This window comes from Diadema setosum, chromosome 16, assembly GCF_964275005.1.
Source record: "Diadema setosum chromosome 16, eeDiaSeto1, whole genome shotgun sequence".
NCBI lineage: Eukaryota > Metazoa > Echinodermata > Echinoidea > Diadematoida > Diadematidae > Diadema > Diadema setosum.
In genome coordinates, this window is record NC_092700.1 from 37,521,043 (window position 1) to 37,548,798 (window position 27,756).

General features: G+C 38.6%; 1 protein-coding gene across 2 annotated transcripts; it reads left to right on the forward strand.

Moving 5' to 3' along the window:
* Nucleotides 1–690: 690 nt before the first annotated feature.
* On the forward strand, nt 691–27,242 carry LOC140239939 (sodium-dependent phosphate transporter 1-B-like). Of its 2 annotated transcripts, none has more exons than XM_072319757.1 (9): nt 691–870; nt 1,442–1,610; nt 2,598–2,738; nt 4,416–4,501; nt 5,312–5,408; nt 9,084–9,203; nt 9,998–10,352; nt 14,492–14,677; nt 26,968–27,242. In XM_072319757.1, exons 1-9 carry the CDS (start codon nt 691–693, stop codon nt 27,017–27,019), a joined length of 1,386 nt encoding a protein of 461 aa, XP_072175858.1. In that variant the 3' UTR covers nt 27,020–27,242. The 2 variants fall into 2 exon arrangements, with proteins under 2 accessions (XP_072175858.1, XP_072175857.1); XM_072319756.1 differs by lacking the exon at nt 26,968–27,242 and adding an exon at nt 18,302–18,539.
* The last annotated feature ends 514 nt before the right edge of the window (nt 27,243–27,756 follow it).

Consider the following 27,756-nt stretch of genomic DNA (forward strand, 5'->3'; position numbering starts at 1 on the left):
GTTACCAAAATTTCCTTATAACCATGTTCATTTAACAATGGGAGTGCCCTGTGAAATGTACACTGTTCAGGATGGTTTGATTTTGCTACAACATGCATTTCCCATGGACACTTGGCTGAGTATACTCGGGACTCGTCCTCAACAGGTCAAACTCAAGTGACGCCCGCTGTAGCCTATCACAAAGTCCTCAGGACCAGCAGTTTTCTTTCATTCTATTGAAATGTATAGCCGAACAGTAAAGTATAGATGTGAAGATGCGCTGTGTTATACAACATATGATAATTTTGAGACAGTCTACATTTTTGTTTTGTTTTATATAGAGAATTTTGTTGTGATGGATGCAATTTGATTCAATGAGAGGTGTTATTTACCATAATTGCTATTTTAGACATTTCCTGGCCTCTTTGTTGTGCTCATATCTGTGTTTCTCCTTTGACTCTTTTGTAAGCATTAACCTTCTTCCAATCACCTCCTCACAGTATTCTCGTGCAGCTGATAAAATGAAAAGAAAAAAAAAGGAGAAAAGTCTGTGTTAGTCTTAAACTGTACTCAATACCCAGACACTTCTCTTCCCTATCATTTGTCTCTAGTCTTTCTGTGTTCTGATATTTTGAATGTCGTGTCTTTAACTTGTCTGTTGATATTTCTAATCTCCCTCAAATATCAGGAGTTGCCAAGACTCTTCTCAACATGGAAACAGTATCTTCTGTGGCAACATCGCTGTTGCCCCTGACAACAGCTGGAAACCTGCTTCCCATGTCAGATGTCTTGTGGATGGTCATCATCGGTTTTATCATCTCATTTATATTGTCTATTGCCCTTGGTGCTAATGATGTGGCCAACTCCTTTGGGACATCAGTTGGAGCAAAGGTCAGTTAGTTTTAGAGACATTTGGAACACTTCATGTAGTCCCCATTCCCTATCAATATTACTTGAAATTCTGAGGTCAGGTGCTGGTGATTTGGGTGCTCAACAGAATATGCGCTCACACCACTGTGGTCTTTATATGCATACATTGTCATGTTAAACTTACTGTACATTAACTATCCCTTTAAATCTGAGAAGTAGCTGGGGTGTGCTCTTTAAGTGATGTGCTCAATGTTTTCATACAGCCTTCATACATAATGTCATTGAGTGCCTGCAATCACCTTGTCTGACACATACTGTCTTGTCATATTACTATTTTGTAAAGAAAAAATATTGGAAGTGTATGAAAGTCAATAACAAAGTGTAGGCCCTATATTTTAAGTTGCATTTATGGGGCAAATCTCTTTGACATGTAATCTTCATAATCTTTTGTTCAATCTTGTTAAATTCTGATAGCTATGAAACATTTTATTGAGTATTTACCACAACTGTATTGTTACTGATACTGACCATATTTTTAATATGTGGCCATAATCCGCCTCCTTTTTTTTTTTCTGTATCCTGTTTTTGAAAGGTATTGACACTCTACCAAGCTCTGTTCCTGGCAACCATTTTTGAATCTCTTGGTGCCGTGTTGCTAGGGTCAAAGGTTGCCCAGACAATCCAAAAAGGAATCTTTAATCCAGACATGTATGTTGGGATGGAAGAGACCCTCCTAGCTGGGGAGATAGCAGCTTTAGCAGGTGAGCTATGAGTCATTTAGTGGATGGATTAAAGTTCTGTATTTTGACTTCAAAATCCTCTATCATAAAACATTTTCCCCTTGTTTCAGTATGCATTAATCACTACTCTGTGTATGCTATTTTGTGAATGAGTGATTTATTCTTGATTGACAACCACAGTAATGGAATGAAAAATATGAACCAGTAATATCCTTTTCTTTTTTATTTATTTTTTTTCAAGGAGAAAAGTTATAAATTTTCATACTAGCAACAATGTTATCCAGTGTATTTGTGTAATACGAAGCCATATCTTTGTGAGAAATTCATTTTACAAACATCAGCCAACTTGCAAAATGTGCATTAAGTAATTACAAACCTCAAAAGTGTATTGCGTATATGCCAGGTATTCAATGTAAGGATATTCCTGAGAAGAGATGATACCCAATGTAGCATAAGCATATTTAGAGTTTTTTTTCTACTTCATATGATCATTTCCAGGACTGTGAATTTATTTCTTTTCTTTATTGAAAAAAGAAAAAAAATGTTAGGTTAAAACCGACACTTATTCAAAGGGAAGGCCAGTGTAGATATGTGGTAAAAAAGCTTTAGTTGATGTCTTTGAGTACCGGTACACACATTTTACATTGATGGTCAAAAGATATTTAAATGACCAGTGAGTAAACAAAGCTTGGTATCTATGAATACACACATTGGAATTAATGGATAGCTGGAGGCTTTTGCTTTTTAGACCCCTCATCAGATGGACCAGTGAGGATTTTCCTTAATTTTTCGAAATCAACCTTCAATTATGGTTCATTTTGTAATGTTAATTTCATTCCTTTTATCAACGTTGCTGTTGGCTACCGGTCTACTTCTGACTTTACTTTTTAGATCCTAAGCAGAGTCAAAGCAATGAAATGTTTGGTTGCAAAAAAGTCTTTTTCATTCGGAATATAAATGACTTGTCAAATGAGTACAAATGTTGTCTCACTCTGCATCCCATGACAGCATGTGCAGTGTGGTTGTTTATAGCCACAGCTCTGAAGATGCCTGTCTCTACCACCCACAGTATTGTTGGAGCAATGCTGGGATTTCACCTTGTCATCTTCCAGTTTGAAGGGGTAGAGTGGAAGGAAATAGGTTTTATTGGTAAGTGATATACACCATCATGTGATGATAATGAGGATAGTTCTGTGCAATTTGCCTTTGTCCTGTTTCAGTGTCATGAGACTGGACCCAATGACATAGTTGGTTTTCTATTGGCTGCTTTCCCATTTAATACCTCTGTCACTCTCTCTCTCTCCTGCCCATTCTCATAGTCAATACTTAAAAATGATGAGACTTCTATGACTTGACATAGACCAATCTATTTTAAATTCAAAATAGGTCAGTGGCAATACTGTGCCAAAGATATGTGTGCTTTGTATCCAATGACTGTCACATGAGAGTGAGCTCATTGTCATGAGTTTCCTGCTAGGCATCAATCTACAACAACAATAGAAACAGCATCAATTTCAATATTTGATAGAAACACATGTGAGGCAAAAGTCACATAAAGTTACATCAGTCATAACACAATACATTTGATTACACACATATCAGTACTTCAGATAATTAGTAGTATTTCTCTAACGAAATGTAATGTTTATTTCATGACTGAAATGTAAAAGTCATTAATTTATAAATTAATACATTAAGGAAGTATGCGCCACTTTGTTTTCCTTTTTGTTTTTGCTGTTAATATCTGAATACAGTGAGGCTAGAACGCATCTTGTATCATGTGTGTATTTATATGTGAAACTTTCTGACTGAATCTGAATATTAATGGAAGAAATAGAACACAATTCATTCAATTAAATTCAAGACTTTGAATTTTAAAAGAACACAAATTAATATGGTATGAGAGTGAGATGACAGTACAGTGAAATGAATTGGCAATTATTCTTTTAACCTATTGAGGACGGGCTGATTTTGCTACAACACGCATTTTCCATAGACACTTGCCCGAGTACGTGGTATGCTCATGACTCTTCCTCAGTGGGTTAAAGCAATTTTAATTGCCATAATAATGAAAGATAAGTTTATTAAATGTATATTCAGTGAGAAATGGAGGGATCCACTATCAAAGAACTGAACTTGTAATCTGCAGGTCCCTCAAATGTCAACACAACCCTTGATGCCAGATGTGCCACCTGGAATTCAAAGCTGTCATGTTGACATCAAACTTTGACCATGCTATAATTTCTTGTGATTTAATGGACAAAAGATGCACATAATTCATACATACTCTCTTATTGACCAGTCTAGAGGTTTGAATATCAGTATGTAAAGTAATTTCTTACATGTACAATGTTCCATTGACTGTAGAAGAAATCATGTGATTTAACAGAAATATGTCTTTAGTACGTGTATGTCACTATACAGTGTCACAGTGTCACATGTATATGATGTTGAGTTTATGTTGACAATTTTCTTCTCTCATCTGTTCACTTTGCCTGTCTTCTGTGACTAATTGCAAGCTGTAAAATCAATTCTCTAAAGTAAGAAATTTTTGTGAATTGAAGGCGATGGCCTCTTTGGCAGCATGAAATTTTGTGAATTGCCTCTGGCATTCAATGCATATACACATAGCATAGACAAGAACTTTCGCACATTTCATTTCCCGAATTTTGGCTCTCACCAAATGCACAAAAGTAAGATGCTCACAAAAACTTCTGGTTTTACAGTATCCTGTTCTCTATGTTGAAAAGCTAAACAAGAAATGAAAGATAGAATGTCCCTGTCAAGCTAAAGAAAGTTATTGACTGCATTTTTTTTTTTGAACAGTTCTTTCCTGGGTGACATCACCGGTTTTATCTGGTCTTTGTTCTACTGCCATCTACATCATCATGAGATACTTTATTCTTACAAAGGTGGGCAGTGGCAACCTGCATGTAGAGTTATGATTCTTTATACTGTCCTTCATGCATTTATTCTTGTTAGTACGACTATTTGATTTTGAACCAAGGTTAAATTGAATTAGAGGATAAAGACCACATTAATAAATGAACAGTCTATTCATGTTAAGCTGCTGAGTATGCTATTCATCTGGACAAGAACTAATTTCTGAGCACATTTCAGTCATATAAGAGTTGTGTATTATGGATGTGCAGTAAGAGGATGTTATTGTTTTGTCTAGATGCTTTCTCTAAACAAATGTAATCTGAAATATATTTATGATGACCTTATAAGAATTTACACTCAATATGTGCTATGATAGTGCTCTCTGCAATATCTTTTGAGTATATTGTGGAATATTTTACAATTATACCACATGGTATGAGACAGTGTAGACAAAATGTAGAATTCCAGTTCTACGTATATGCTTTGAGATTGCTTGATGGACATGTTTATCAAATCCTCTGTTCTGTACCGTAGCTCTTTATGTTTCCTGGTTTATAATCTTGATAGAATGTACATGTCTAGTATATCCATTTATTGATGTCAACATAAAAAACAAACAAACAAACAAACAAACAAACAACCCCCCCCAAAAAAAAAAATCCCCCCAAAAAAACCTACTACAAAAAAAAAAAAACAAAAACAAAACACACACACACAAAAACAAAACACCTGGCACTACCAAAGTCATTCATCACTTTAATAAATTGTGTTATCTTCCAGTGTTTCACAAATTAAAAACCTGAAAAGTTTGTTTACTGTGCAGTGTGGTCTCTTTGCAGAAAGAACCACTGGAGCCAGGTCTACGGTCACTACCAATCTGGTATAGCCTGGTGGTCATTGTCAACTTCTTCTCAATATTCTATGATGGACCTGAAGGTAACAATGCTAGACCTAGAACCACTCTTTGAATTATGCTCCATTTACAGGTCAAATTGATGAGAGTGATGTAGTCATTCCATCTGATAGATGTAATGTACATTTACTTTGAAGTCCAATGTCAATTAACTATACAGGCAACTCCCATTATAGTGAAGTCCTTGGGACTGTTTTGTTATTTAGAAGTTTGTTATAACAGAACAAATTAAGTTTATAAGTATACATAGATAATGATTTTGCGCCCTTAATTTTGACATCACTGTAATGAAATTTCATTGTGACATTGGTTATAACAGGTAGTGGAGAATTAATGCCCCATCTCACCTCTTTCCCCATAAAATGATATTAACTACAAGATGAATTCTTGTTTTCAAATTTTGGTATTTACAGCTAGGGCTTTGTCCCCTGGACTCCACTTATAATGCAGGGTAATTCCACTTCTGCCACTACCCTCCTGCCACCAGTTTAGTGCCCTACTGCTGGCATTCTTGTATCAAAATATAAATGAAGGGCCATGTACCACTTCTTGTAGATATAGTGATGATAGCATGAGTGGCAGAGGCTTCTCAGCCTACTGTGCTCAGCAGTGGAATGGTTCTAGGTTAAATAGGCACTTCTCGACATTTCTTGTCAGGTGATTGCGAACCATCCAACTTAATGAATTCTTGCATTAGATTATAAAGCCGTTGAGGAAGATTTGATTTTGCTGTGACACACATTTCCCATTGACACCTGCCTGAGTATGCACGGGACTAGTCTTCAGTTAGGTAATGCATGATTTAAGTGCACCTTTCATAAATTCACTAGGATGCATGCTGTCACATGCACTATTGAAGCTGACACGTCAAACGCATATATTCAGTCTTGTCATTCAGCTTAAATGTTGCCTTTGCAAGCTGCACTCATTCTAGCTACTGCCAGGATAACTAGTTTCTAATACAGTTGAGTGGCTGTCAGGTAACTATGTGAAATAAAAGCCCTGCAGTCATTACATGCCAAGTCTTACCTGGTAACCTTGATTTTGATAAAGATATAATATGTGACCGTGCATCACAAAACCAACAAAAAATCGCACACTCTGATTATACACGAGGACTCAACATTGGAAAGGGTCAGCCTTCAATCTTAAGTTTTTCATATTTTCGGAAAGAGCTATTCTTCTTCTTCATTATTCCTAAGTTTGTGATCATAAAATGAATGGGAAAGTGTGTTTTCAGTGGTTTTTCTACAACTTTTTAATTTTTTTATTTTTGTAGAGTAGTGTGATCAGGTATATCTTAGAGGCCCCTTTTCATTTTTGAAAATCCTTTGCACACTCTTCACTTTCAAAACTAACAACTTTAGAAAGGATAATGCTACTGCTTTGAAAGTTGGCATTAGTCTTGGACAGAATGCGTTAACCCATTGAGGACGGACTGATTTTGCTACAACACGCATTTCCCATAGACACCTGCCCAAGTATACTCGGGACTCATTCTCAATGGGTTAATAGAGCATTCTAAATTTCAACTTAATCTGATAATCCCTTCATTCTTGTTGCTTTGGTGGTTTACATCCTGTTTTTTGTCCCATTCATTGCAGAGCTAGCACAGCTTGGTATTTAAAAGATTAAGCACTCAAATCGACCCTGTACTTCAGAGCCTCTTTTCTCAATTCACACTTATCTGGAATGTGTACATTCTTTCCATTTAATACTAAGATGAGTCCATTTAAATTCTCGCTATCGCCAATGACGTAAAAAGTACCCGGATGTGGCTTTTTCGTCAAGATTTAGTGCACTTGGTAGCAAGGGCACTTCCGGCGCGGAGCATAATTTGCACAACGCTGGCGTGCGTGTACGTGTACCTTACCTATAGCGCCGCGCCGACCACGGATACTAGTACAATAGGCGGCTGTACCGCCCGAGCCAGCAAGTGGCCAGGTCTGTCATACTCGTACACTGTAGTCGAGTCCCCGCCGGCGGCCGGCCTTGCATTAGCATGCATCATACCACTGCACGCAGCGCATTATAAGCTAACACATACCGGTACAGCGTACTGCTTGATCATGTGATCGATGTGCGCATCACAGATCAGTCATCTCTGCTTATGCTGAAAATATGCTGGAAAATATTTACCCACCTGGATATCGTCATAGAATGCCCATCTTTTTTTTATTTGTTCTCTGTCGAAATGTCGCGAACACAATCGGAACGAACAGTGATCTCGTACTTATCCTGTACTTCTCCCAAGTAAGTATAGTACGTATAGTAAGGGTACTATGTCTCGCGCAGGGACTTAATGGTCGCGTATGGCGAAACTGCGTATAGCAAGCAATATTACGCGTAGAACTAATCGCAAAATTTGCCGATATGCCCATGGAATAAACATACCTGACAACCGCTAAACATGAGAAGGAAGCAGGTAAGAAATTTTGATTTCGAACAAATTTTTCACTAAATTTCCAATTTTTTCGAACAAATTTTTCGCTAAATTTCCAATTTTTTACCTTGTAATTTACTTACCTTAGCTTAAAATCTTTTTTTAAGGATGTTGTAGCCTTGACGTGTCGTCTCGCCTGTCTCGTTCGTATGATCGTAGCCGATAGAATTCGTAATTTGTTCAATCGATCGTTTATAATATTCCACGAAAGCCGAAGCACGTTACAGCCACAGAGAGGGGCAGACACTTTCACGCATGAAACTACATAGGGCAGCTGCGCGACCTTTACATACCCCGAGAAATTGAACGCATAAAATTAAGTCCCACACACAAACGGCGACAGCGCACTACTTCGTCATCGTATCATCAGGAGATTCTGGGAGGTGATTTTTCTGCATTTTCGTGATATTTATTGAGAAATTCGGGTACGATTGTGGAATAATTTTTATTATAAGAGAATCACAAATTTTCGTGTGCGATATCTAGACCCCTCAACCGTACAATGTACGTAGGCACTAGGCGTACTACCTAGTGCTATGCTACTACCACTACTAGTAAGTCGCGCGTGCACGTACTGCGCTGTGGAGTCACCCGCAAACTTCACCCACGCGGCCACGTAACGTCTCGCATGCCAGTAAGGTGGTATGTCTGCAGATTTTTTCCATTTATTGTCGTGCGAACAACACATGGCAGCTTCGCAGCAACAACCAATAGTCGTATTAACAGCAATTTCTTAAGAATGGAGAAATTTCAAATCATATTAAAGCTGTAATTCAAGTCGAGAACACAGGAAGTACACGTAGAATACGGTCGGTTGTGTGTGTAAATAGCATTAGTCACGTATCACGCGCGTACGAACGGAAGTGACTTTGCTACCGGACTATCCCATAATGCACCGTAAATGACGCTTAAATCAACATCCGGGTACTTTTTATGTCATTGGCGATAGCGAGAATTTAGTTTAGTATACATCATATTAAAGTTTAGAGTCTACTCTTTCAGAAACTGCCTTTAACTAAAAATCCATGTCTGCCGTTTTTTTGTTGGTTTTGTGTTGCAGGGTCACATATATTTTTTCATATTCATTTTCCCCATTATTTCTAGCATTATTCTATAATTATTGCCAGATTATAACATTTTTTCTATTAAGTTTAAAAACAATTTATGGAAAGTATCTGCTCCCAAAGTGGAGGATAGTCACTCTTGAGAATGACATGCTTCGCGCAAAGCAGTAATGTGTGTTGTTGTTTTGTAGGGCTTGGTTTCGACCTGATTCCACTGTGGGCAGTGTTTGTGATCAGCTTTGGCTCAGGATTTGTCACTGGTCTGCTTGTCTGGTTCTTGGTTGTACCTCATGTCAGAAGGAAGATTACAGGTATACATGTTCAATTGATTACCACTCTATGTGAAGACTTTACAGTAAAGAAACAGTATGCATCATAGCCCTCTTTCAAAGATTGTTAGTAGAATTCAGTAAATTCACTTCATGAATTAAATCAACCACTATCACTGTCTTCATTCAAAGTGTGCAATTTGTGAGTCAGTGCTAATCAATTTCCAATTCACAATTGTCTTGTACAAATATGTGTTTGAATTTAAGTTACTTCTGCTCATGTTATAAGAAAATAGGTTGGATTTACAGGTAGCCAAAGTCAAATAAACGTTCATATCATGGGAGGGGGTCATTTTCGATATGAGGTTGCCCTTAGAGGCATTGAGGTCATAACTAATGCTAAATCTGGAGTTTAGAAAGTTTATTAGTGTGTAAGTGAACCTATAGCAGATGAGGTAAAGATGCCTTCTTTCTGAAATGTCACGGAGCAAAATTACAATTTAGATTGCAAAGCTGTTCACTGAATGAATATCTGTAGTGAGACTCCAGTAGTACACAACTTTTTTGTAGTTTTTATTTTTTTTATATCACTTTTTCTGTAGAAAGTGGGAAAAAAACCCTGAACTTTAATGAAGGGAAAAGTTGATTAAATCATCTCATATTCAAGGCATGACAAGATGTCTTGGACACATTTACAATATCGTGTATGTATGTTGTAGGTAGCATAACTCTCAGTTTTTTTTATATGAATATATGTCATTATCTAAATCTTTTCTCTTGTTTGTATCACTACGAATGATATTTTTATTGTGATTTTGTTTCTTTCTAATCTGAAGCAGGTGCACAGGTTGCAGCGCATGATGAAAATCAGTCCATCATGAAAAAAAATGTTGCATACTATTCCCATGATGACACGAGCCTATTACAGGCTAGTCAGGAAATGGCCACAGAGGACAGAGAGGAAGATGTGTGCAATGAATGTGACTCTACCGAACCAATCAAAGGAGAAGTAAAGAGGGATGAAGCAAGAGGGAGAAATATGGAAGAAAGACAGACTGAGCAGAGTGCAACAAGAGAAAACAAGAATTCTGAGACAGATGATGATCATCCCCATGTCAGAGCACTGTGCTCCCCTCTTCAAATTCTCTCTGCTGTTTTTGCTGGCTTTGCTCATGGTGGAAATGATGTAAGGTCAGTATCTTTATATTGAACGATATCAGGCTCATCTAACTCAAATAATTTGATAGTGTCGGGTTAATCTGAGGCTGAGTAAGATGTTATATCAGGTGAGACTGAGACTGAGTAGAAAGACATATCGGATTAGTCTGTGACTGGGTAGAAAGAAATGTGAGATTAGTCTGAGACTGAGTAGAAAGTAATATCAGATTAGTTTGAGACTGAGTAGAAAGTGATGTCAGATTATTCTGAAACTGAGTAGAAAGTGATATCAGATTAGTCTGAGACCGAGTAGAAAGTGATATCAGATTAGTCTGAGACTGAGTAGAAAGTGATGTGAGCTTAATCTGAGACTGAGTAGAAAGTGTTGCCAGGTTCATCTGAATGTTGCTGGGATAGTCTGAGACAAAGTAATAAATGTGACCGCCGACAACGGTTTCAGGCAAAAGTTGAGAATTTTGAAAATTCATTTTTTTCACTGAATCACATTGCCCATTTCCTAAGCTTTGCATTGATATAAAACACTTCTATTCTTCGGCACCATAAGTGGGCATAGAAAGCGAAATAAAATGCACTTTTTAAGTTGTTAGCCTGACAAAATTGCAAGAAAACGGGCTTTGAAGATTCACCTCTTTCTCAAAGACAATGTCCAAGTGGCGATGCGAGGTGAGAATCACCCATCCGTACGATGGTGCCAGTCGATGTTAAGCTCCGCCTCTAGCAACCGCATCGCCTTCTGGTTGGCTCACTGAGAGAGTCAAATTTCCTGGGCACCTTCCTCGGAGCTCAGCGTATGGAGCCGAAAAACAATGCATTACGCTCGAGTTTGTTTACCAGTACGTCTTTCAAGGTGGCGGATGCGATAATTGCAAGCTTGATGGTGTACTTGTGTATGGTGCACGCATTACGCAATGGCATCGCCATGACCGTGTGCATGTATCAGGAGCGGGTGGCGAATTCGCACATTTACAAATTGCGTTTTCATTGTGGTTGATTTGCCTTTATCATTGGCGACCCTTTTGAAGGCAGAAAATTGCTAGAGCTGGCAAGGGTCACGCTTCTTGTTTTTTTTCCTTTTTACAAGCCGTGCATATGATGCTTTGTTCGGTGGTGTGTATTGTATTAAAGCAAACAAATAAACACGACTCGTTAGTTTGGTGCAATCTTGACGTGTTATATTTGAATATATTAGATGGCTTAGACAGTTTCTGGTACGTGATTGGTTGAGAGCTCGTCACATGATACTGTTTCCGAGCTCGATATATTTCACCAACTGGTCAAATGAATATATTTTTTCCATGTGTGTCGCCCTCTTACGATTGAAATACGAACAATTACACCATTATAAGGGTGTGGGACCATGACAGTAACTGGGACAAGCAAACGATTACTATCGATAACTGCAGTCTGGATCGATATAATCTGGTCCCCCCCGATCCTGATACGTGAGAGAGTAGACGGCGCGGCACGGAGTAGCGTCATAATGCGCTAGGTCTGCGTAGGTGGAATTCAGGAAGCTACATACAGTGCTAGTGTATAACGTAGGTACCGTACCCAATGTACCATTTACGTATGCACGTACAAGTTTGTATCATTCGGCTCCGCGAAGTTTGGATTCACACTTCAAAATGGAACCCTGTTTAGTCTGTAATAAACGACGATTAGCTCGATAAGATTTTGGAGGATAAGGATTCTAACTCCACTAAACATGTCGTAAAACAAGCGAGTTAATAGTCTAGAGACATTTTGTTCAGTTCAGTTCTCAGAACGAGGGCAATTCATTCATCTCCATTGTACATTGACGTAGACTAGATCTAACGTTACATCGAACAAGTGGAGGACTACGACACCGAGCAGGTTTGCAAATCACTGTGTTTGTGAATAGTTTCTAAAATGTTCATCTCTGCAACAGAGGTAAAGGAAGACTGATTTTGAAATTGCTGCAGATTCCTGATGACAGAAGGGCCCGAATTCACGAAGGTGGTACAAATGAAACCATGGTTTAAACCATGGACAAAAACCATAGAGCGCCAAGTGTCGCATGGAATATTTCGTTACGAAATCAGCCATTTCATCGATGAAATGATTTTTTTGTAACGAAATGACAACATTTTATAACTAAATGAGCATTTCGTCCACGAAATGATAATTTCATTAACGAAACGGTCATTTTGTCGACAAAATGACCAATTTCGTAACGAAATATTCCATGCGACATTTGGCGCTCCATGGTTTTTGTCCATGGTTTAAACCATAGTTTCATTTGTACCACCTTCGTGAATTCGGGCCAAGGTGTCTAACAAGTTAGAAACTATTCTGGTCCTGGCACAAGACAAGCTGACAAAAAATCACAGGGTAGAAAAAGATGATGCACTGGGGAGCCAATTTGGACGCATGTGATGTAGACACTACTAACGAGGTAGACCTAACGTAGACGCTAGACTTACGTAACGTTAGACTGTGTAGATTCTAGATCTAACAGTTAGTTACCTGTAGACCCTACTAACGTTACGAAACAAATGTCAAATGATGAAAATTGCCCAGTATAGGCCATAACGTTAGGCCTATGAGTAAATAAAGTTAGAGTTGTTTTGTGAGTAGACCCTAGAACTAGATCTAGTGCCTATGTTCCACTTATCGAGGCATACTGAGTTCAAAGGCAAAAAGACAAAACCAAAAAGACAAACAGGTGTAGACTAGGCCAACAACTGAACTAGATTACCAGTAGTCCAATTCCAAGGTCTGGACTCTGGTCCAGCACGCACACTAAGCAGAACCCTAAATCCGCCAGTAGGCCTATCCCGAAGCACGTCTCGTAGAGTCGTAGACGTACTTAGTACTATCTGGTAACTAATGTTAGTGTTAGGCCTACTCCGAGCTCTCATCTGCTGATCTTTTGGACCTGAGCCTAATTTAACTAGGTATGTAGGATCTATACAACGTCGTTACTGGACTTGAGCCTAACGTTAGCACCGTCGTTTAGTGGACATGGGCCTATCTACACAGCCCAGTCGCTGTACGTACAAAATTGCATTAACAGCGCGCACACAGCATCTGGTCGGGCTAACATGAGCGTAACGGTTATGCGTCGTATAGTGTAGGCCTAACAATAGCTATTACGGTACTCTTCTGTAAAGCGTAATAAGGGCAAGGCCATCTGATATAACATATCGACTGGTAGGGGGTGGAATGTAACAATCTTTGGAACGCCAGGGAGTTATATTTTCCCTTGTGATCATCATATAAAATATAATCCCTTGGGAAAATATAACTCCCTGGCGGTCCAAAGAATGTTATATTTCACCCCGTAGCAGTCAATATCTGTATGATAATTGGTCATATGTGACCTCTTCTTTCCTCTCGTCTACCTTCCCTTGTGTCAGCCTGCTGTCTTAATTTTTACTACGTGTAGACAAATTTGAGAATATTAGTTTTCTTTTCACACGATTATGTCATGGTACAAGTGACAGGTGAGTTTCCAATAGCATGATGCACGATTTGTGTAGTGATTTGCGACTCTGATGTGATCAAACCATGTTCCCCATGCATCTGTTTTCACGTTGGAAGTTAGTGCTGCTGTTCACTTTTTGTTTCACTTCCGTTGTCGAACATTGTGGTAGAATAGCTCGGATAGAAAGCCAAACGAAGAGCATGCACTACAGAGCGAGTGTATCTATTATAGCAAGAACAATGGAGCATGTAATCATGCACGCGTGGACAAAGCATTCCTGAAATGCTGCAACTCGTGTCTCCAAAAGCCGAACTATGTAAATGTGTGTGATGCACCAGCCAATTGCATGCGAGACCCTGCGCCGTAGCAACACTGGGGATATTGGCGCGGCATTCGAAAGAAGCTCGAAACTGACGAGTGCGATCCAACATAGGGTGCTGAAAATTCAATTTTCGATAGGAAAAACTTAGTCTTATGCTATGAAATTTAGTGTAGATGTAGAAAACATATCAAAGACTCAATTTCTGCAAAAAACCTACATCGACAAAAATAATGGTCAAAATCTTTGTACCCGCCTAGGAGGGAATTCGCTCTTGCGACTTTTGCCTGAAACCGTTGTCACAGGTCACAAATGGTGCCAGATTATTTTGAGATCGAGTAGTAAGTGCTGTACACACTGATGCATTCTGTTCCTTGCTCACAGTAATGCCATCGGCCCCCTTGTGTCTATCTGGCTGATATTTCAAAGTGGGAATGCAGCTCAAGAAGATCCAATCCCCCTCTGGATTCTGTTTTATGGGGCTACTGGGATCTCATTGGGTCTATGGGCCTTGGGTAGACGTGTCATTCAGACAGTTGGAGAAGACATCACAAAGCTGACCCCATCTAGGTAAGTTGACTTGAATCAGTGATGTCATAATGGACAAACTTTAACTTATATTCTCTGGGATTAGAAGGTCATTGAAGGATACTAGATTCAGCATTGTGGTACCTCTGGCACTCATGCAGTGTCATGCGTCTTGTCGGCCATTTATCAAATTTCATTCAAACTTGACTAGTATTATCGTGAGAAAGTCTAGCTCCTTGGTGTTCCAACTTTCTATCAAACATGCTGCGGTATTTGATGGATTTTCTTCAAAGTTTGCTTAGAGACTTGCTATACAGTTACAGAAGGAGATCACACTTTTATGTTTTAGTGGTGTTGCCAGCAGCTGCTGCCAAATGTGCCCTGCATTGCAAAGTGTTGTCAGGATGTATTTTTAAGAATAGCAGAAGCTATTCCATTTGTAAAATTATTTCATGTTTGAGATAGTGAGACCCTACCTGCTCCATGTCAGCATTGCTGATCCCTTGGGTGAGATGGTAGGTTAAAAACCCCTCAGTAAAAGCAGAAAACATGGTTTCAACAGTGTATAGTAAGGAGTAGCAAATAATATATAGAACTAGTAATATAAAAGCGAAGAGAGAGAGAGATAAAAAGAGCATTAGAGTTACAATATTATAGTAGGGTTGTTACAATCAATGCAATCAAGGATGTTACTCAATTTTGACCCGTCATGTCAAAAGCAGCCACAAGTCGCTGGCACCACAACTGAGAAAAAAACAGAATTTAGTTGAGGCACCAATAAAAATAATAAAAGTTTTTATTTTTGGCTGATTGGAAAATATAGGGTTTTATCTACCTCCAGATCAAGTTTCAAGGTGTCAACGCTAATCAGAAAAGTGTAAAATTTCTATTTTTAGGCATTTATTTTTTGGCTTGTCAGTTTTGCTGTGCAGCATAATTGAGGGCTTTGCGTGGTGATTTCATAAGCTCCACTCTAAGCAAGTGCTCAAGGCTGATTGGCTGGCAATGACTTACTTCACTGAAGTTCATTGCCCAAGTGCAAGTTACAATGCATGATTGATCATAAACTTGAAGCGTTATTATTTCTGTTGAAGAGACAACTTCAGCGTAGTTGAAGCAAACAATAGGCAGCGTGTGCCCTGTTGGCTCTAATCCTTCATGAATTTGAATAACAAAACAGTACCCGCTGCATGCTATAAGGATTAGAACCAATACCTGCTGTCGGGCGAAAGCTCGGTGGTCTAGTGGAGATGACGCCTGTCCGGTGATCAGGAGGTCGTAGGTTCGAATCCTGCTCGAGTATGTACGCCCATGATTTTTTATCATGGCTACTACTAAAACACTGATCAATTCAGTACTTATTTACGTCGATGTAGGGCAATTTGTCAATCAGTTGCAATGAAACGCAATTTGCTATAGATTGCAACTTACGCTCAATCTTTATGAAACAGGTCCCAGCCCTCAGAATATTGCAATGTTGTTTCAAACATTGATCCCTGTCTGTGATCTAAGATTGGTATTAATTGGTATGTTCCTGTCCCTAAGACTTATTTTTGGATACACAGTTCATTGTGTGGTGGAACACCGATTGAGCCATTAAACTGTGGTATATTGTGGCATGCTTGATGAGTGTCTGATATTATGGTGAGAATGGAGCATGTCTGGCTAAAAAAAAGTGTCAATGGTGATGTATTTTTGTAAGTGTGGAGCCAAAACTACACTTTAGATGCTGAGTTCACAGGTCTAGTTTCATGTAATATGGCTCATCTACCATCTTTACAATTGATGTAGGCCTACCAATGTGTAGGATGGGTCAGTTGTGGGAAAACACGGAAGCATGTCTCATCGTTGTGTAGTTGGCCTGTCAGGAGCAGTCTACTTTGAGTGTGTGACAGGCTACAATGTCCAGTCAGGGACACAGCAGTCAACCCGTACAAGCTAAAGGACTATAGGGCCACAATTTGTACAATAGTCTTTACAATACCCCCACTTCTTGGAGTTTGCCTAGTGCGGAGGGAATCACCTAAAAAAACTCTGCAGCTTGTCATTCTCATGCACACAAGTATCACAAGAGCTAGGCCTATAGCTTTTACTCAATATTGAGTTGCACAAACATGAAAAATAGAATATTTTACATTAACAGGATAAGTGCGATGGCACTCGAGTCAAAGTGGCTGTGATATATGTAAAGTCATACATGATGAATAGTAGAAGTGTTGTTAATGCTTCACTGATATTCAGGAAGTTAATGGAATGTTGAAATTTTTTCATGTACAAAACGGTGATTTGATCGTGATCACAAATCTGATAGGAAATGCCAGCATTACATTTATCACCTCTGAACCTCACTGCAATATCCCACATTAGAGAAAGATTAGAAGAGCCTAATGAATTCATTCAATCTGCACAAATCAGGAAGAAATCAACAAAGACCAGTTTGAAAGTAAAATGCGTGTTAAATCGATTAAAATGTGTTGCCAATGTGAAAATTAATTATCATTTGAACAGTGAATTTTTGATAATCTTTGGTGACTAATTAGTCTGGTAGATGAAAAATGAAGAGACCCACAATCTTCTCTCAGTCTATTCTCTATCTACTGCAATGGATTAAATGTCATCATTAACATCATTCACTTGTTTAGTGATGAAACAGTGACAGTTCTGAAGAGAAACAAAGTCCAATGAGCAGATTAAACAGTAATGTGGTTGAAGAAATGTGTGCAATTATGTCAATTATATGTTTATGAATATCAACAGAAGTGAAGGAGAGAGCATTACCAAGTGATTGAATATAGGTACAATGTATGTGCAGCAGATGTGAGTACACTATGCCAATACACATGCTGCAGAGGCCACATGAACAAAACAACCCACATTGGTAGCTAAGACGTTACAAAATCCATGAACAGAAAGAGTAATAATATGCTACCTGCCCTCATATGGCAGCATCCTCTTATTACACAAAGTGCAGCAAAGTGTAAGGAATTCTGTACCTGTTGTTGCATACTTCCCCCCCCCCCCCCTCCATGTACTCTTTGTACACTCAGCAAACTCTGCATTATTAGTTTGCATGTTGCAGGTATATGAATTGTGCAGAGTAGAAGAAAGAGAGACATTGTAGGAGAAACCAGAAGCGGGTAGGTTGGCCAACCTTGACTTGTTTATTGTGCCATACAAATGCTGTGAACCATCATCATGTTTATATCTCCCAAATGTGTAGAAGATGTCATCTAAGTGCATTATTTTCTATTGGAGAAGAATGTTATAAATTGGACTAAGCTGCAGCATTCAAAGCAACAGGATATTTAACTGTGTTATTGTATATTCATTATTCATCATTAATGTATTGAATGTTTATTCTGCCTTACTGTACATCATTTTGCTCTGATATCAAATGCCATAGAGAAACAGTAGTCTACCTTGTAACGTACATGACCACCACTGTGGCATTTCTTTATCATACATGTATTACAATGGGAGAAAGAGCTGAGTATAAAGAAAATTGATATTGGAGAGATTTTTGAGGCTTGTACAGCAATTAGTCCTGTATTTAAAAGGCTGTGATGACTGAATTGAAAGGAATAAATTTCTGCCTCAGTTAATGGTATCCTGCTACTATAGCTGATTGTGATGTTATCTCTATTCTCATTTTCCATCTTAATACAGTGGTTTCTCCATTGAGCTAGGTGCTGCCATGATGGTTCTTTTGGCATCCAATGTGGGAATCCCAATCAGCACGACTCACTGCAAGATAGGCTCGGTTGTCTTTGTTGGCTTGGTTCGAGATCGCCGGACAGTCAACTGGTCACTCTGTGGTGGTATTGTCCTAGCTTGGGTGGTCACTTTGCCAGTGACTGCTGGCATTTCTGCTGCTTTTATGGCACTCTTACGACTGGCAGTGTAAAAGGTGTTAAACCTTATTTTTATTTCCTTGCAATCAATGCCTTCAATGGTACACTTTCTTTACTTAAGCATCAGAGCTGCATGAGTGGCCATTGTCTTTCTACAATTATCATTCAACCCTTAAAGGGATGGTACAGTATTGGCGGAGATGAGAATTGGGCTTCTAACTTTTTGCGAGATACCAAGAAAACACTTATGATATAGTACACAGCATACCATTTTAAGAGGAATTCGAAGTTTTTTTGATGAAAATCGGGTTTGGAATGACTGAAACATCCAAAAACAAAGTAAAACAAAGCGATCGTAGTAAAGTGTGGGTTCCACACTTAATTAGAATCGCTCTTTTTTGGATATCTCAGCCATTTCAAAATCAATTTTCATCAAATAAACATTGAATTCCTCATAGAATGACATGCTCTTTCGTATTTCATAAGAGGTTTCTCATTATGTCCCCCCAAAATGTCAGAAACCTGAAATTAGGTCTCAACCAGAACTATACGATCCCTTTAATGGGATGGTATAGTATTGGTTGAGATGAGGATTCAGCTTGTAGCTTTTTGCAAGATACTTAGAAACCACTTCATGAAATGTAAAAAAAACCAAAAAAGAAAAGAAAACAAAACAAAACCCATAAAATTCTTAAAAGAGGAATTCAAAGTTTATTTTATGAAAACTGTTTTTTGAATGGATGTGATATCCAACAACAAAATAAAACAAAGTGATCCCAATGAGAGGTGGGTCCCACCTTTATTAGGATCACTTTATTTTGGACATCTCAGCCATTCTGAAACCAATTTTCAGCAAATAAACTTTAAATTCCTCCTAGAATTATTATGCTCTTTCATATTTCATAAGACGTTTCTCATTATCTCAAAAAATCATCATCAAAGAAGTTGGAAATCCGAAATGCTATCTCAATGGAAGCTGTACCATCCTTTTAAAATGATGTTAAGTCATTGAACATGGAGTTATACTGTATTTGTTCATCAGTTATGGAAGTTGGTGTATATGTGACCCTGCATCACAAAACCAACAAAAAGTCGCCAGACATTGATTTTTAGTTGAGGGCAGATTCTTAAAGAGCAGACTCTGAGCTCTAAAATGATGTGTACCTAAATTCAAATGGATTCCCCTAACCAATCTAAATACTAGAAAGAAAGCACACACTCTGGAAAAGTGTGAACTGAGAAAAGAGGCTCGGAAGTACAGGGTCTATTCAAGCGCTTAATCTTTTACCAAGCCGTGCTAGCTGTGCAATGAAAGGGAAAAAACACAGGATGTAAACCACCGGAGCAACAACAATAAAGGGATTATCAGATTAAAGCTGAAATTGAGCATGTTTTATTGATACATTCTGTCCATGATTACTGCCAACTTTGAAAGCATTAGAGTTATCATTTCAAAAGTTATTAGACTTGAAAGTGAAGAGTGTGTAAAGGATTTCAAGAAATGGAAAGGGGACTCTGAGACATACGCAATCATTCTATTCTTTCCCCAAAATGGATTGTAGAAAAACTGCTGAAAGCACACTTTCCCATTCATGTTATGATACCAAACTAAAGAATAATGTAGAAGGATAGCTCTTTCAGAAAATATGAAAAACTCAAGATTGACTCGGTTGACCCATTTCACTTTTTTTGAGTCCTCATGTAATATCAACAGATGCGACTTTTTGTTTGTTTTGTGATGCACGGTCACATATAAAATGTTGTTAAAAAGTGTATCAGCTCTTAGAAGAAAGTAGGGAATATACAAAGTGGTGTACATGCATATGTTTAATTTAATTCAGTGCAATTTATTTTTGTACTTCTCTAGATTGGTTACTTTCTAAGAAAATGTCAGCCCAATTTGTATTTTGGCAATTGCAAGCATAATACTTCCAGCCATATAGGGAAATGCGGAATAAATGGTAGTTTGGGGGAATTTTGATAAACAGCAGATAATATTCAGAAAAAAATGCAAATATTGTCCTTTTTGAAAAATTATGAGTTAATATTTGCTCAGAGAAGCATTGAATTGACAAGAGCACAAAATGCATCTTGTACCACTAAATTCTGTGTGTTAATGAGACAATATAACATTTTTTTTTTGAGAAAAAGTAGATATACCTACATTCCCCCATGACCATTTTTTTTTTTTAAATGCACATACAATATATACACCCATTTTTATTTTTTCTTTGCATCGCTGATAATCTTCCCTAAATTGTATTGGTGGTACAGTCCTCAATCTATGTACACACACTACGCCATCTGTGTCCTACTATGAAGTAGTCCTTAGGCCCCAGATCACTGATAAGACATTGAAAAACATTGCCAAAACCTGAAGGGGAATCTAAAATTTATCCTTGGAGTGAATTCCCCTTAAGATACCTCATTTTCAGATCAGACGTATACTCTCCCTATGGACCGTTTTATAAATAGATATATCATAAATATGTTGTATGATCACACTGAATAGTCATGATCATGGTACATGTAATTTATCAACAGCGCAGTTCCTTTGGTGCTGGTCTTACAAATATTAGAGAAATATGAAGAGACCTACATGAGGCTAGGCTTCTATGATTGTAAGCCCCAAATAGTTGATCTCAGTGTAAAGGGGAAGCTGTTAAGAAAAGCCAGCCATAAGCCAGTTTGGGGTTTCACATTATGCATGAGCAGAAAAATGTCATATGTCCCAGCGGGGCATGTTTGTTTTATAAGTTCACTGAGATAAGCATCTTCCATATGATTATTCACGTAATCCTTATAAATGGAGCTTGCCGGCAAATCCACCTGGTGGCAAAAGTGATATTTTGCACTATCATTGGAAAAAGATTACTAATACATTCATTGCAAAATAATGAAATGGACACTTTCCCAAGCATTAGTTGATGGGCCATTCTGGTCACCTGGTCTTTGCAAGTTCATCCTTTGTTTGAACATGACTGTTGGATTCTATAGATTGTTATGTCAGGCAAGGTCATGTATTTTGTTGCTTTGAAAACAAGCGAAGTGCCTATCCCACTGAGGATAAAGAAAAGAAAATTAATTTGAATCCAAATGCACACGAGCCAACTGAACTGGTTTTTTCAAATCTCACTGAATGAAAAAGTTGCACATTCTGTTATTTAAAGACACCCAGTCGCGAGGATACATGGACATATTTCAGACGCGGGCGGCAGCACGTAAACTCGCTTCCGAAGTTGCTACGAAGCGAAATGTGTGTGTGCGCAAGACATCCCTAAAGCAATGTATTGCGCTATAGTATCTCGTTTGCTCGCTTGATTGATCTGAGCGCGGGGAGTACGTTTTGTGTAATGTGAATTGAATGTATGGTATACTGTATGTACTGTGTGATGCAATGTTCGCATGAGCTATAGTAGCTAGCTGCCTATACTTCGTACGACTACAGTGTACGCCTTCTCTTCATCGCACCGTCGTCCATTCTGAACGCGGACGATTGGGTCGGAGACCCTGTGTCTTGTATGGTAGCCCTACTATCGACCACCCTTATTGAAACCGACCGCGTATACTGTAATTCGCGCACTGAACACTTAGTACGCACTTCTCTGCGCGCAAAGCACATAAAAATGGATTGGCTTTGAATGTAGATGAGGATGGTGTGGGAAAACGTGATAATTCATTGGTCATTAATGGTTTTAATCAAGGACAAAATTTCGAATGAATATTTTCACCGAATCGTAACGACAGCACAATGTAATGTCTATGGAAGTTTCTAAAAGGCTTCTAAAAAGCTTCGTACAACACGGTGTTCAATACAACTCGGTTTGCGTGCATTGTCAATGCAAAAACATTTTACCGCGGGGAGCTGAAACGAGGCCACGCAAGGTCGTCGGCGATATTTTTGCACTGAAACTTCGAATCGAACACGGAACAATGGCATTTGATAGAGCTGGATTTTCTCAATCACGTAGGTCAAGTTTTTTTACGTGAATTTCAGTGTTAAATATTCTTATCAAGCAGATAAACATTAGGCGGTCGATTAGTAGTAGGTCCAACCGTACTTGCCCTGGCGTGGGTAAATTCAGGACGGGGAAGCGACTGTGCCCGTGCAGGGCCAACGGCCACAGTTGCACTGCACAGTGTACCTGTAGCCGTGGTAGAAGGGGGCTGTGCACCAACCGACATACCTTCAAGTCGAAGTAGGGCCTAAACTAGAATCTATTATTGTTAGATCTATCATCTTTGAACCTATAGTTCCCCTGTTTAAACGTTGGAGTTCTACCAGATCTATTGGGTTAGACTACATGTATGATGGAGCTTGCGATAAATCTATTCATTTTTTTTTAAAATTTATTTGCAAATCCTTAATCATATTCTTGGGGAATTTGCATAACATGATTGATATGAAAAACTTCTCATTTAATGGGACTAATGACATTAAACTGACCCAGCAAATGTCATTTCAATTACGGCATTATCATAATTTGACATAAATGAGAACTTAGAGAAGTTTTTCGCGGAATTATACATAGAAAAGTGGATAGGCCTACTTGTCGATCAAACGCAAATGCCCTAAAGTTACTGATACTAGATTAGAAAAAGTCATTCCACTTCAATCATTGATTCATGTGTAGACTTCTACTTACACATCATCTGGATCTGGATTCCTTGACGTTGTTGACTTGGCCAGCTGGGGTTGCTTGATTGGCGTAAGCCGTGGCATTACAATTCCACCGTGCATGTCGTAACACGAATTTGCACATTCTAAATAAAAAATCCTGCAAAACTGTTCATGCAACTCCAGCAAGTGGAAAACAAATTTTTCATCGGCACGCTGACGCTGAAGCTTCCCCCTCTGGTCTCTTACTTGTCCTCCAGCTAAGAACACGTCTCTCTGCGTTCTCCACTCGTCGATAGCGTCAAACAAGTAGATACGTTGCCTCGAGTTGGACGGCTGTTTGATCTCCATTGTGAGGTTTCATTACTAAACCAAAGCCAAGGCTAAGCCGAAACAGTACAGCACTTTTTATTGCAAACAGTACACGCATACCACACACAATATTGATATTGACATACCGGTACCGACGACTTTCTATCAACTTTGTTATGTTACGATCCGGCCCAACGTACTGTAAGCTGTACGTATAACACATGCAGCTGACGCAGCAGACAACATTGCACGATGAGATCATAACAACCTGCCATATGGCCATATGCATTGTAACTTGCTATACATGAAGCTTAGAGTTTTAATATTTCTTCATCAAAGCATATTTATAAATACCAAATATTAAACAACGTAATATATGAATAATTTTATGATATTGTTATATAATATTTTCAGACATTTTGAAATATTATTGCTTAGATTGCTGAAATTGGCACCATAGTGCATATTATAAACAGAGACTGGAGCCACAGATACGTACGTACGTACACCCGACAGCTCTCACTACTTGTTGTGTCGCGGACCGAGAGAGATTTTCATGCGCATGGCTGTTGTGCGGTTTTGTGCATGCACCCATTCGGCCCTATTCGGTAGGTATTCGGGCGTCCATGTTCAAATTACAGTGGACAGCTCGCACGGCGCTCGTGCCCCATCTGGTTTTCGCTGGTGCGCTGCGTAGCGTCGTGTTCGGCATTCGGTACGTACGGGGGTACAATAACGGGAGGAGCAGCTTGTCGTGCTTTTCTACTGAGCTGCAAATCGCCTGCGACGACCGGCTGCCTTTAAAATCTGATATGCTAGTTTATATTTTCTTATTATGTCTTTACACATTTTGATATTTCCATCAATAGGATGTAAGAAAAGAATCACATGAAAATTTTGACTTTATTTAAAACCTCAATATCATCCATGTTTTATGTCTATATTATTTTAGTCAGCTTGCTTAAGTTTAGACTAGAGGAAAGCTCAATTAAACCAACAAAATAATCTTTGTAGGTTCTGTTTTATAGATCCCAATGCTCCATTATATTACAATTTTGATGATAATTTTGTTTTCCATTTCAAAGTAATACAAAAACACAGTTGTATGTGCTTTGTAGTAAATCTGCATGATTTTCATGGTGAGGTTTTTTTTTTCTGTTTCTGAGTTCATTCACCTTGACAGTTGAAAGTTTTTTATTTTTATTTTAGATGACTCATACATTTGGGGAAAAGTTGCTTAGAATCTGCACCAAGTGCTACCTATTATATCACAATGAAAATTGTGTGCCACAGCACAATTTTTCTTCCTTCATGAGAAGTATGCCAGTGTGAATTGTGATGAGAATCTTCACTAGATCTTTGCCACTTGACTTCCACTAGGTTGCTAGATTACAGCTTACAGCTGTACAGAATAATAAAACATGAAATGTGTGTGCTGTCCAGGCTCCAAAGTATGCCATGTACATACATTTGTATTTTTAGCTCAACTGAGCCAAAGGCTCATGAGCTATTGCAATAATATGTTGTTGTACTTCGTGATCTCGGTTGGTGTGGATAATGTGGAGCAGTGCAATTATTACATGATTTTGCAGTGTTAATTTTGTCATGACTTGATTTCATTGTGTATGAGGAACTACAGTAGAAGAGTCACAGCAAAGCTGTCAGAACATTGGTATTTAGCCATGAATCTGGAATTTTTAAAGTTTTTGAATAATAAAATTATCACTCTTACTCTCTTATTGTTTGTCTGTAATTATGCCTGTGTGTGCTTTTAGGACTCAGAGCATAGCTGGAGAGAAGGAGAAAGAGAGAGAGAGAGAGAGAGAGAGAGAGAAGGAGAGGTGGTTGCATGCAACCTCAAGTAGAGATAGTTGCCATGGAGACCACTTCTGAACAATGGTGGTACTGGTTAATGTAGCTAGTGTGCAGTGCGCAGCTAATTTGTCATTTAAAAAACAAGTAGGATACAGTCCAGCCTTGATTAACCCGCCCTCTCTTTTTAGACTTCTCTATTATTCAGATACCTCCAAGCAGCGAAATATACAAAAACATTGTTTCTCTCATATGCGGCCACATTACTTACTAGAATACATGTTTCTGGATGGGCGCCGGTCCCAAAATGGCCAAATAACAGAGGGCAGACTGTACAGTCAGGCAGCCCATAGGGTTTTAATCAAACGAACGGGGTACCAATATCTGAGTAGTGGGGCTTACAGAGGGGAACCAACCATTTTTTATGCAGATATTGATGTCTGCCATGTTGCTTCTGCTGCATGTGGGCTGTGCATACATACATCAGAATGCATCAGCATGCATACACATACACTCACATACATCAGAATATTTCAAACAAAGCACTTTGAAAAACAGGCAATGAAATATTGTGACTCAGACCATCATATCGTTGATATCAAGAAAGCAGGTGTCTTAAACAGACACCATTTTTTTTCTGAAACAATTGCAGCTTATGATTATTTCTTGCAATAAAATTTTCCTTGTTGTAATATTCCCTTATACTATCTTTACATAAATTTTTTTATTTTACAATCATAAATTTTATATCTTATAAGCATAGGGATACAATTCAATGCCAAATTATTAATGCCCCCAAACCAAATAATTTATTTTCTGTTGAAATATTATTTCTAAACCCGCATTAACATTTATCCATTCTCTTGCTTCAGCCAACAATCTTTCAACGTATTGACACTCACTCAAAAGGTGTATTATAAAAGATGTATAATGTATACACACTTGGTTCAAGCATGAGAAATCTTTTCTTTAACAATTACATGGATGTACTCTACATGAGAAATGAATGTATGATCACAGTCATTCCATTTTGTAAACTGTAGCAATCATCATGACCCTTTTATTGTTACGAATCTGTTACCGCCAAAAGAATTATATAAAGGAGTAAAACAGTTGATGGACAAATGTAATGAAAATATACTTTACAACTTCATTCTGTGAATAAAAAACAAAACAAAATAGTGAAACTGGGAAAACAAAAGCATTGCAAATCTTAGTCACTATATGTATAAGAGGGAAGCATTGAATTTTAATCATGATTATACATGACAGATTACCAGAAGTAATGGAAATATCGTTTTCTATAGCGGGCACTGAAACATTCCCTGCACGGAATTACTGTATTATAGATCCTTTATATAATGGTCACCTGCCTAATGCGGCCAGCGGCCACAAAAATTTACCTTAACGTTTAATCAGCCATGAATATGTTGGCTTATACATTCATTGCATGAATTGTAGCGAGTCCTAGCTCAGTCACAATCACACAAACATGAATGACAAATGCAGCTCTTTGCTGTGAAAAAGCTGTCTCACCACTATAGATGTAGTTGAAATGTTACACTTTTCTAATCAAGTAGATGTATAAACAGAACATTCAACTTTCTTGGTTGAAAAGGTCTCCATAAACACAAAATGTATTACCCCACATAAGAGTATGTGATGCAATCACAAGTAAACATGGAAAGAGCTTGTACCACATTGACATCTAAACTAAAATGTCTTTTTCTTTCTCTCAGTTCTTTCTGTGTCAGATCCTTGGCTGCCGTCAATCTGCAATCTCTGACGTAAAGGTTCAAGACATTGTGCCAGACTGATGACTGACAGTGGCCCCAGCTTTCTCCAAAAGACGTCTTGCTGGCCAGGCTTGGAGATTGACCTCTGCAGCTCTGACAGTACCACAGTCTTGCCTACCGCACTTGAAGATGTAAAAAGCTTGACAGCAGCCTTCAACGAGGAACACATCATCTCTACCCCATTCAGGAATGGCGAGGGATGGAGGGGTGCAGTGCAGTGTATGAAGGGCCCAGTGCAGTGTATGTAGGGGTGCATTGCAGTGTATGGAGGGCCCAGTGCAGTGTATAGAGGGGTGCAGTGCAGTGTATGGAGGGCCCAGTGCAGTGTATGGAGGGTGCATTGCAGTGTATGGAGGGCCCAGTGCAGTGTATGACCACATCCTTGAATCCCTGTCTCACCTGGGCACTGGGCCAGCATTGTCATAGATGAGGTAGATCATCTCACCATCAGGTATCATCTGACTTGCCTCTATGCACATCTTGGTGATGAATTACAGAAATCTCATCCACCTGGAGTAATGCACCAGACTGATGTCATTATCTATAAATAGCAAACTAAGGTAACATTGCAGTGCTCACCACTCTGGTTGTTGAGAGTCCTTCTAATGGCCGGCTCTCTTCTCCGTGCTCTGCTGTAACATCTGTGAGCCTGAATATTGAACCAGTGCTGGTTGAAGAAGATACATTGCCCCAGCTGACTGATTTAAGAAATGGTAACAGATTATTGTCCTC

Coding starts and splice junctions, on each gene's coding strand:
- LOC140239939 (XM_072319756.1), top strand. CDS start 691: ATGGAAACAGTATCTTCTGTGGCAACATCGCTGTTGCCCCTGACAACA. Junction 5,409..9,083: donor ATTCTATGATGGACCTGAAG/GTAACAATGCTA, acceptor GTTGTTTTGTAG/GGCTTGGTTTCGACCTGATT. Junction 10,353..14,491: donor CATGGTGGAAATGATGTAAG/GTCAGTATCTTT, acceptor CCTTGCTCACAG/TAATGCCATCGGCCCCCTTG.